General features: G+C 32.8%; 1 protein-coding gene across 1 annotated transcript in view; it reads right to left on the bottom strand.

Annotated features, from left to right (window-relative positions):
• Positions 1-3178, bottom strand: part of beat-Ic (beaten path Ic) — a 107622-nt gene extending 104444 nt beyond the window's left edge. The window contains exon 1 of the mRNA XM_075294363.1: positions 2881-3178. Coding sequence (XP_075150478.1) covers positions 2881-3178 — 298 coding nt within the window. The remainder of the gene's footprint in view (positions 1-2880) is intronic.
• Between the last annotated feature and the right edge of the window lie 9435 nt (positions 3179-12613).

Genomic DNA, 12613 nt, shown 5'->3' with positions numbered 1-12613 from the left:
ATTTTTTTCTTTAGTCGATTTAATTAAAAAATAGTAATTGATATTAAAACTGTTCTTTCACAAATGAATATAAATTATACTGCAACAAAGTCGCCAGCAAAGTAATGAAAATGTTCTTTTTGTGTCCGGTGCAAAATTGGCGCAGAAGCGATGAGTTTAACATGGGCATGTCGTAGGATGGATGTCCACCATTTCAATAACCGTTGCCCTGAATTTGAATCACTTCTTAAGGGTTGATCCGAATTCACTGTTTTGAATGTGAATTAACAAATTTTGTGATTTTGATCCATTAAAATATTAAAAACACGAGTTAAAAAAATTTAATTAAAACAAAAAAATAATTAACTTCTTTTTGAGGACAGTTTTGGAAGTGCTTTAAATTATTTTCTAGTTATGTTGAAGTCTGATTTTTTTATTAATTTTTATATAATAAAACATTAATTGAATCTATAACTTCAGTCTATGAATTTTTAGCTAGGAGGCTATATCCCCCTCCTACCTACGCTAATGGATATATTTGTATGGATTTTTAAATCGAATATTTAATAATGACATTCATAGGATTTTGAAGAGGCTTATATGTATCTTAGACCTTGTATTGCTAAGTCTCGCCATCTGTTTATGAATTCACAATTGGATTTTTTAAATTTCTCCAAATTACGAAAAGCCAACTATCAAAAAACGCTTCGCTGATTTAACTCGTTTTTTTAGGATAAAAATCGGCCAAACCTTTCGGTAGTATATACTTGATTTCCTAAATATTTTGAATTAGACGTTCCCTGTAAGTCCAATTACGTAAATATGATTTTCAAGTTTATCCATCAAATTTGAGTCTTTTTTTGTTTGCTTATTCAAAATACGAACCGAAATTGATTTGTGCATCATGCACTTTATATGGAAATCTGTTCACATTAACCATGCACCATTAATCCATTGCCATGCCATTTGGTAAGTAAGAGATTTAATGACAGAACAAATATGTTGCATCGTAGAGTAATTCAATCAAATGATAAAATTCTACAGAATGTGTATCAGCAATTAATTGAAGTCTAATTTCCAAAAAAAAAATTGTCTTATTTTACGATGACTTTTTGGACGTACATCTGCTTCTGATATGGATTTCCATTAAAATATTTCTTTTTTATTGTGTTTGATATACATATATATGCATTAAATCCATGACCGATGACCATTTCATCGAACAATACGTACGTTTAAATTTTGTGACCAGAGAAAAATATTATTTTCAAATTCATTCATGCGATAAACATTTACTTTTCCACCTTTTTCACAATTTTGGTAGATGCAAATGAACATTTTGCAATTATTTCTCAGCAAGTTGGGGTGTTTTTTTTTTTCAGATATAGGTAAAGCTGTTAGTATACTGATGCACTGGAATATACAAAAAACGGATATTAAAATATTATTTATAAACCTTTTTGGACATTCTTGTATATACTGTACGTATGTGTCTGTTTCAGAGCTTTTTTGTAAACCTTGTCGTTCACCTGTTTGCTTGGTATTTTCGTGTAAAAAAGTTGTCAAAAACTTTAATTTGTAGATGTACAAACAAGTTTTTAAATGATAGCTGATCTTAATTAATTCGGTTCAGGCATCATTTATATTTTCATTTTTCCAGCAAAACTTTAAAAGATGTACGAAAAAAGCTCTTATTTCAACATGCCATTAAAATTCTTTATAACAAGTTTATGTCTGTGTTGATTTTGGTTAAATATGTTATGTGTTCACTATTGTGCAAAAGAATAGCAAACATTATACCCACCACCATAGGATGGATGGATGAATAAAATGGTGTAGGTATAATTAATTTATTAATATTTCATTATTCATAATATTGTGTAAATTGGATATTCTAAAATTTAGTTTGTATAATCTTTCATAATAGGTCAATATTTTTTCAGTGTAGTAATAAATCATACAGGTGGCTGATATGACGTGCAGCCAATTTCAGGTTGCCATCAGTTCTAAAATGATCGTCTTACAGCTGACAGATATATTATAAAAAGTTCATTTTATTGTTTAAGAGCTTATAAAAGCATTGTGATTTACTGCATTTAGAACTAAAGTTATACGTAATGGAATTCAAACGTGATAGGGTGATTGCTTTATATTTGGTTGGAAACCCACAAGTGTTGTTAGATTTATCCTGCATTTAAATGTGAAGAAATCGTTTGTTTCTCGTGTTGGCAGTATAGCTTCGCGTCCAAAACAAGTAAATATGGCCAAACATTTGGTCAGGCCTAATCTTATCTCAACTGAAAATATGTATTTAATAGCAATGAGATAATTTTGGAAAATAAAAATATATGGATTGATAATTGATTGAAAAGGCAAAATAAATACCAACATAAGCCTCCTTAGTTCTATTCACGAAACTATAAATTATTATAAATCTATATGAACAAATTTTCGCATGGTAATTAAGGGGGTTGAAATTTTCCAGATCAAGGAAATTTGTTCCTTCATGAAGTTTCCGTGGTTAAAGCTTAGGGGGTTGGAGCTACAGTGGCGTGCATAATTGAATACATAATTAATTTTTTCATTTCTAAACGAATAAAATAAGCAGTAATAAAGAAACTCAAAATAATTTTATTTTCCCTTTATTCTTTTTTCAATTCTAAATAAAACAACAACAAAAGCTCAAAACAAAAAGTAAAGAATTCAGAGAGATATGTTAAATAACCATAACAAAAAATACTCGCATGTACTCAATTTTACACTTTTCTATACCGGTGTCAGTTGGAACATTTTCTAGTACTTATTCCTTTATTTTTTAATACCATACTCGTATTTTACCACTCAAGCTGTATTCGTTCCCACAGGTCTTCTAATTTTGATGGAGCTGATTTGGATAGGCACTCTTGTCAACAAACTCGGGAAGATGAGTCTGCAAAATGGCGAGGTAGTCTTCCTTCTTCATTATACCATCCATATTCTGCAATGGCCCAATGTGCCACCAAGTGAAGCAGCCCCAAAGCATGACATGGTGGCGTTGAATGGTATCACCAGGACGACGCCAGCAATATTGTTTACCGTCCGATTGGAAACGTTTAAATTTTGATTCATCTAACCAGATAACACGTTTCCAGTCATCGGTCGTCCAATTTTTATGATCTCTTGCATACTTCATTCGCGCCTTTGGATTGTTTTCGGACATTGCAGGTTTATTTTTTTTTTTACAGCATAAACATAACCAATATTGTGGAGTGCTCGTCTTGCTGTCCATTCACTAACTTGCTTATTTTTGGGAGTAGTATTTCGTTTTTTTTTTGACGCGAATAACCACAGACTGACTTATAGTATTTAGTTCCTTGGATATTTCCCATTATTAGTTAACCCATTAACGCCGACGGGTGCGAAAACGCACCAAAAATAGAGGTGTTTTTGAGCATTAGTAGAAACGGTTTCATATTCGATATCGCTTTTCTGTTTCTTGGTATAGATAGTAGATGGATGGGTCTATTTATTTGACTTGGACTGTTTTTTCATCAGACGTTACCTACATGATGATAAACGCATCGCCATGTGCAGGTTTTCGCACATGCAAAAAATAACCCTATTATACAAAGAAAACATATAGAAAAAAATATTTTTTTAAATATATGTTGGTATGGATAGGTAGCCCTCTGCCCTATATTTAATGCGCTTTACAGACTATCAGTTATACCGGACGGAATGTCGGTGTTTATAAAAATTTTACAGTGTGTCGGATCGATACGACTTGTCGGCGATGACTAAATAATCGGTAAATGTGTTATCGATCCCATAAACATGCAGCAGTATCGATTATTCCTTCGGACTTAACTTATAATGTGCACAATTTATGGAATATGTTCGACACGAGCACTGTCGTCCGGAATAACTGATAATCTGTAAAGCGCATAACTCATAAAATTTTGAAAATTGTACATATAAACGACTTTGCATATATACGTGTAGTGCGTTTTCGCACCCGTCGGCGCTAATGGGTGCTCTTTTACTAATAAAATTATTTTCGGTTAACCATATGTGCGAACCCTAATGAAGCGCTCCCAATCAAAATAGCTGTCACACCGTCTGTTCTCTGTCACGATCTCTTTAATGCATCATTTCGCTTAAAAATTATCTAAAGAGATTACATACGTATATATTACATATACATACATACAGATATATATGTATATATTACAGTTAATCGTACAAAGCATAGTCAAACAAGTGAATGCCATACACGCAGAGAAGAAACATGATTGCCACAATCATATTCGAAGAGCAAAATAATATGATAGCAGCTATTTTGCGGCGACCATGTAACATTTTAACCTGCAACCATGTTGGCTCAGTGAACATGGTTCTAAGAAAAATACAATTGTCCTCATCTAAAATGTTATTATATTGATAAAAAGAATTTTGTTTCCATTAAAAGACAATGGTCACGATCTAAAATGTTATGTTATTCGTCAAAAATGTTTTTCTTCTAGTTAAAAGAACATGGTCACAACCTAAAATGTTTTGATTTTTATGAAAAAACTTTTTTCGTCGTCGAAAAAAGGACGCCACTTGAGAAAAGAAAACACAAAATCAACTTTATTTATTTGTTTTTTATTTATTTATAAACTAATTCATTGTTTATTTGTATTTATAATGTCGTGCAAGCAAACTTCACATATTTTTACACACTCTAGTTTGGTTCAATTTCAACAATAAGTAATCATTCCATATTTACTTCGTGCCCATCAAATGTACAAACGCAGACATCATGTAACTGCAAATAAAAATAAATTATACCATATATCAAAATGCAGAACAAAAACCAGGTATATTTTTTTCAATTACACTTTCCTTTTTTGTATTCACATAAAACCACGTGCCATTTCTGAATAAATAAATTAACACAAAACACAATAATTCCGTATTCTCCGTCCATTCCAAGAAACAATAAACACACGACTGACGCGCAAAATGAAAATCGTGTGTACCTGCTCAATGTTTTTATAAAATTCTTGTCGCTGCAAAAAAATTAAAAAATTAAATGGTCACGAAAACAATGTACATGGTCTTTATGGCCATGTAATGGTTGTAGACATGTCTATACGTAAACTATAAAAATATTTGTTTCTCTGCGACAATGACATACTCTAAATAAGCATTAAATGGATGCGGCAACCATGTCCAAACATGTTTTTTCAGTGCGTGTAATCAGTGATAATTGTTATTGAGTTGTGATTGAGATTTATATTCTAATTGTGCCTCTTCGTGAGTTCAGCTTTAATTATGGCGAAGTGTTCAAGAGTTACTTCGAAAAGGACAGGATTATCAGTTCGTGAACTGGAAGAATTAATTGAGAACGAATTGTCTGATGATGAAAGCGAGCCACAAAAACAGTTGTCGAACGCTTTGGCCATTGATATAACCGTTTTGCCTCCGAATGATGTGGACACCATGACAGATACCGAAGATGTCCCGGACGACCAAATGTTCTGTGATGATCCTGGACCTAACAAAACTGATAGTGCCTTAGCAAGTATGCCCGAAATTTGTGGTTCCGTCGAAATGCACGTTGAACGTGCAATGGTTGAGCAACCAGACATCATTCAGAAGTATAACAAACGAATGGGAGGCGTTGATCTTTTCGACAACACAATGAACAACTACAGGATTTTCCTCCGTGGTAAAAAATGGTATTGGCCATTACTCACAAACGGTCTTGATGCTGCAATGATCAATGCTTGGAAGCTGTTTTGCGCCATTCGTAGTTTCCAGCGCCAAAACGCAACGACAAATAAGGATGGCTCCAAGAAGGAATTCAAGAAGATGGGACAATTCGAATTCCGCAACATTGTGACTGGTTCGTTGCTGCAAATTGAGACAGTGGCATATCATCGTGGTCCAAAAACTCAAGACACACCAGCTCTAAAACGATTAAAACTGGATAATGTTGGCCACAACATTGAGAAAGAAAAAACGCATTCGCTGTCGCCACTGTGCCTCGCATACCTTTTACTACTGTGCCAAGTGCAAAGGGGCAGTGCAACCAATATGGTTCTCAGACTATCATGCCGGAAACTATAAATAACGTGCAACCTTTGGAACATGCATTACTTCACTATTTTTTTATATTATCATCTAATTTTTGAGTAATTTTATTAAAACTCCAACTTAATTCATGTATTTTCCTTTACATTGCTATTAAATTATTAAAACGTTTTCTAGTACTGAAATTGTACTCACTAACGCCGACGGGTGCGAAAACGCACCACGCCCTGCACGAACAAGGGGTAGAGGTAGGGGGCTGAATTTTTGTGCGCGGAATATGAGTGACATTATGGCATCCTCCACTAAGTTCCAAAATTTTTTTCCCACTAATAAGGGAGCCGGCGTAAATGGGTTAAGCAAACTATACTGTCCTCCCCATCGGGCGATAATTTTTTCATTTTATTTTTTACTTGATATTATTGCAGTACACTTCGAAAAAAGCTTTAACTTTTACTGGCACGCCACTGTATATATATTTATGAACCGCAATGGGCAAATTTTTGCACGGTTTCTAGAGTGCATATACCAACATCATGCCCCAAATTTCAATCGGATCGGAGGAAATTATTTCCTTCCAAACGGTTCCGGAGGTCAAATCTGGGCATGGGTTTTTATGGAGCTATACCTAACAGTGATCCAATGTGGCGCATTTACAATACCATTGGATCTAGATCAATAACAACTCCTTATAACAAGATTCAAGCACGGTTGCCACACTTGCCAAAAATAATTTTCCAAAATTTGAAGATAATTTTTTCACAAGTCTACCAAATTTAAAAATATCTTATTTTGAAGTTTTAAATCAAATTTCTTGAATTGTAAGTGTGTTGAATTTTAAATGTTTTAATGGTTTAAGATTGCACAAACAGGGGAAAGTTACTACTTCTACAAACACGAAGAACTTACTCACGATGGACTTGAATGTATGAAATAACACCCAAATCAAAATTGAGTTTCGATTGAATTTAAAAAACAAGTATATACGGCCGTAAGTTCGGTCAGGCCGAATCTTATGTACCCTCCACCATGGATTGCGTAGAAACTTCTACGAAAGCCTGTCATCCACAATCGAATTACTTGGGTTGTGGTATCTTAAAACTTCTTAACATCGTCTTCTAAATTGTGAGTTAGTCCATACGTGGCAGAGAGCCAGAATTGAAATATGGGGTCGCTTATATGGGGGCTATATACAATTATGAACTTGATATGGACCAACTTTTGTGTGATTGGGGATCGATTTATCTGAGGGCTATATATGGACCTAGTTAGGCATGGTTTTTAACGGCCATATACTAGCACAATGTACCACATTTCAACTGATTCGGTTGAAATTTGCTCCTCCAAAAGGCTTGGAGCCAAATCTCGGGATCGGTTTATATGGGGGCTATATATGATTATGGACTGATATGGACCACTTTTGGCATGGTTGTTAAATATCATATACTACCACCACGTACCAAATTTCAACCAGATCGGATGAATGTTGCTTCTCCAAAAGGCACCGGAGGTCAAATTTGGGGATCGGTTTATATGGGGGCTATATATAATTATGGACTGATATGAACCAATTCCTGCATGGTTGTTGGAGATCATAAGCTGACACCATGTACCAAATTTCAGCCGGATCGGATGAAATTGGCTTCTCTTAGAGTCCCTGCAAGCCAAATTTGGGGGTCCGTTTATATGGGGGCTATACGTAAAATACCATCCGACCTACATCAATAACAACTACTTGTGCCAAGTTTCAAGTCGATACCTTGTTTCGTTCGGAAGTTAGCGTGATTTCAACAGACGGACGGACATGGTCAGATCGACTCAGAATTTCACCACGACCCAGAATATATATACTTTATGGGGTCTTAACATAGAACAATATTTCGATGTGTTACAAACGGAATGACAAAGTTAATATACCCCCATCCTATGGTGGAGGGTATAAAAACTTTTAACATTTTATTTCTATAGAAAATTTTCTTAAAATTTTATATCCATAGAAAATTTTGTCAAAATTTTATTTATATAGAAAATTTTTGGATCTCAGTCCATTGGGCTTTTGCGCCTGGAGCATTTGAAGTTTTGTTGACAAAAGGAAATTCCAAAGTGTTGAGCATCTCAAGAATGCGCTTTGCCGGGAATGAATCTAAACCCACAGAGTCATTTTCGTGCAGCGTGTGAAGTATTTTTCCGCAGTTTGAAGGTTTTTACCGAAGGTAGTCAAGTCGAAGCAATCTAAACTGGATTTTATTCCTAACATTTATTTCTTCCGAATTAACGCTCCTTCAATTCAAACTTCTCGATTTCATTACGTTATAATTGTAGTAAGTAATTTTCGTTGCTGATCCACTAATTAACATAATTAAAATTTATCGAAGTTTTTCTTGCCCTTTACCATACATGTACCTGTTTAAAATACCGACCTATATTTTATGTTGAATTACGTATTGTTTATTCATGGCAGTTTAAATACAATAGCTTTAGTCCATTTTTCTCGTGAAGCCAGCTGAAAAAATATATTTTTATTATTCCAACTATTTTATATTACAGCGTATGTAAACATAAAAACTTTTGGATCAATCAGCTTGACGTGCATTGGTGTTACATGATTATGTAAATATCATGTAGGCTTCAACGTTGAAACAAATGTCCTTTAATATTTCAAAATGAAGCTCAACGTTTTCTGATAATCTCGGCTACAGAGCCCACCATACTCTAGCCATGGACACTGTTCGTTTTGTGCATATATGATAGCATGGTTTTATGATGAACCTTTAAATGCGGTAGCAATATTCAGAGGAATGCAAACCCACATACAAGGTAACCCAAAAAATAGACTCATATACAACGAGGAGATAATACAACTAAGGTTCATACTACGCTGAAAAAATATTGTCATGAGGCCAAAGATTTCATGTCCTTAAAATACGAATCTGAATTTGTCGTAGCAAAGAAGACACATTCCTCTGATAAAAAGATTTTTTTCTTGTCTAAAAGTCGATAAACTTTTCAATGATGTCGTTTTTTTCCTTATAGTCAAGTGATTCTACTGAAAATATGGTAGCCTAACATGACAAAAAAATTTTTGACTAAGGGTAACTTGGCTTTAATAATTCTGAAAAATTCTTATAAATTAATGAAATTGCCTTTAAATTTGTTAAATTTTTGTATCTCGATTGAAAACCAAACAAGCATTTAAAAATAGAAGACGTTTTTCAACACTTTTTTTTTAAGACTTGTTTACTTGAAAAGAAGTATAATTTTTACGTTTAGTCGAGTCTGAATTTGGAAATCTAAGTTGATAGCACAAGAAGTAGAAACGAATAAATTGAGTTAAGTTTGTCCTTCTCCGCTTCTTTGGCTCGGTAATCAATACCAAAATCAATAGTGTAAAGACAAAATCTTTGAGACAGGGCAGAAAAATTCTGGCAAAATTGTTTGGTGGTTTAATGTCGAACAATGTAAATTTGGTACACTGTTAGAAAAATATGTTTCTCATATGTTCCGATATAAACTAAATGTGTTTCGGGCATAATTTTTAAACACAATATATTTAAGTGCAAAAATTTAATGTTCCTAAAGTAGCATTAAATGTTTGGGACACATATATTAATATGTTAGAATATATTATGTTTAGGACAAAAAAGTTGCATAAAAATAATATGTGCACGGACGAAAAAGACTGTTTTTCATATGTTTGGGTGTAAAAATTGTATGTTTGGAACTACAATTTTTTAATATAATATTTTTAAGTGCAAGCATATAATGTTTATAAACTAGGATAACATATTTGGGACATATATGTTAATATGTTAGAACATATTATGTTTGGGACATAAAATGTTTGTAAATATAATATGCTTAGATGCAAACATATATTAATTTAGAAATAGCCTATAAACATATATGTGTTTAGAAAGAGAGACCTAGATAGTATTTACTACCAGTGTAAGCTCTAAGGTGAAACATAATATGTTTGAACAATAGAAACAATACTTTGTTTGGACCAATCCCGAAAATATATATGCTTGAAGCAAAATGTGTTTGGTGTTTGGGGGTTACAGAAGCGATTTTTTGAGGGTGTGTGCATGTAAACATATATAAATTTACAAATTTCCAGTAAACATATATATGTTGTGATATTTTATTCAGGGAGCGACAGAGAAAGAGAGAGTATAAAGAAAGAACCCGGAAGGGTTGACGAAAGATATCAACATAACACAGCGAGAGAATCAAAAGAGAGCAATTTTTTGAAACTGCTTGTACGAGTATGTTGTTTCGGAAAACTGTTTTACGTGTTCATTTGTTTTGGCTATGCGCTTGGCATGTTAATAAGGCTTCTCCAAAAATTTGATATGCTTAAGTCTAAATATTATTTAATTTGAACATTAAAGTGCGTATTCGGATTAAAGAGAATATACATTCGGAACCAGGAGAACATACATTAAAAAAAAACAACATGTGTTTTTGTCTTGCGAGCAGCAATTTAAGTATGTGTGGACATGTGTTTTGTTTATCATTTTTGATTTATGGGCACAATTTTTTTTTTGGTTCATCAAAAGAAATCGGAACGTACGATGAGTAAGTCAGAATATTTAGCAAGAAAGGAAATTAAAAAAAAAAAAATAAAAAATACTGGAAAATATATAAAAATTACAGAAAAACAAAATAAGTTTAGTTCCTCTTTATTAATAAGTAGTCCAAGATGAATTGACGTACATTTTCAAAAATAAAAGCGGGCATTAAGTTCGAGTTTTGCCGCTAAAACTACTTTTCATTTTAGCGGCAAAACTCGACCTAAAGCAACAATTGATAAAGTTTATTTGCTTTAAAATGAATTATTAAAGAAAAGAAAACGTGGAAACATGGTAATTTTAGAGCGATAATGCCAACTTAATTCCGGTCCTAAATGTAAAAATGAAATTAAGTACAAAATTCGTTAATAACTATTCATATTTATTTGTATTTCAAAATACGAGTAATTTTAAATGCTTTTAAAATGATGATAATTGCTAGTTAAAAATAGTTCACGCCTAAATAAATTTATGTGTATATTGTAAAATTATCTATGTTTATACACGAATTCACGTCCTTCTTTTGTTAGATTTTTTTGAATTTTTTTTTCGAAAATTTCAAACTATTATACAAAAACCATTTTTTTTGTTACAAAATTGTTATTTTTGCAATTAAAATACTAAAAGCTCCAAAAGGACATGCTAGCCACTGCCAACAAATATATGTTTCTGTTGAATAATGTTTTGTTTGCATCGGCTCGTGGGCGCTGCAAACTATGCTATATAAATGTAACTTATAACGATAATTGTCTATTGGTTACTATAATAATTGTCTATTGTTGGCTTACAAATTGCATGGTGCCCGGTTCGATTCTCCGTCCAGGCGAAAGGTAAAATTAAAAAAAAAATTATAAAATTGAATAATTTCTTCAACGTTATTTGTATTACAGGAAAAGGTGCCAAGAGCTAAAAAAATCGTGGAAGTGAAAATTATGTGAGGGAATGGGCACAATCTTCTTGGGGAGAAAATTCTTCCAAGAATATAATATTTTTGAACTCAAAATGCTTCCAACCATATAATATGTTCACATAAAACAAACATAATAATGTTTCGGCAATATCCAATAATATATGTGCTTCCTGCAAAATAGGTTTGGAACATATGATAGAGAAGCGATTTTTTTTTTGAGGGTGTACAAAGTTTATCACAATAGCCTGAATAGCCGCTTCAGTGGGTAGATTAAACTGGCCATAAAATAGAAGGGTGCACGATGGACTTTCTTAACAAAAAACGCATTTTGATAATAAAATTCAATAATTTGCAGGCATTGTTCGTTTGTAAGATGATTTATGGTTAAATTTTAGACCAAACATAACATTTTTGACAGTGAAACGAAATACGAAACTTGCGTCAGCCGTTTAAACCTGTGTTGCAAAATAGATAAAAATCACCCTTTACACTGTTAGAAAAATATGTTTTTCATATGTTCTGATATAAACAAAATGTTTAGGGCACAATTTTAAAACAAATGCTTCACGCTTAAATAAATTTAAGTGTATATTACAAAATTATTTATGTTTGTTATGTATGCTCGACTCCACGTTCTTCTTTTATTAGAGTTTTGAATTCCTTCTAAAATTTCAAACTTTTATAACAAAAACCGTTTTTTGTTACAAAATTGTTATTTTTGTAATAAAAAATAATATTTTCTCCAAAAGCTCAATCCATTTCGTTTATATCATGAACTGTTCTTTTGTGACTGTAAATCTTTAATAACCCACATTTCGAAGTTTCATTATAAAAATTTAATATAGTATAAATATAAATGTGTAAATTAAAAAAATGGTGTTCGGTCAGAGCAGGGATTGAACCCACGACCCTTTGCATGCAAGGCGGACATGCTAACCATTGCTCCACGTGGCAAACAAATGTATGTTTATGTTAAATAATGTTTTGTTTGCAACGGCTCGTGGGCGCCGCAGACTATGCTATATAAATGTAACGATAATTGTCTATTGGTGACCATAACAGCTACATAGTCCAGTGGATAGTGTGTTGGCTTACAAAC

The sequence above is a fragment of the Haematobia irritans genome, chromosome 2, assembly GCF_050003625.1.
Source record: "Haematobia irritans isolate KBUSLIRL chromosome 2, ASM5000362v1, whole genome shotgun sequence".
Taxonomy (NCBI): Eukaryota; Metazoa; Arthropoda; class Insecta; order Diptera; family Muscidae; genus Haematobia; species Haematobia irritans.
This window is presented reverse-complemented; position numbering and strand designations above follow the sequence as displayed.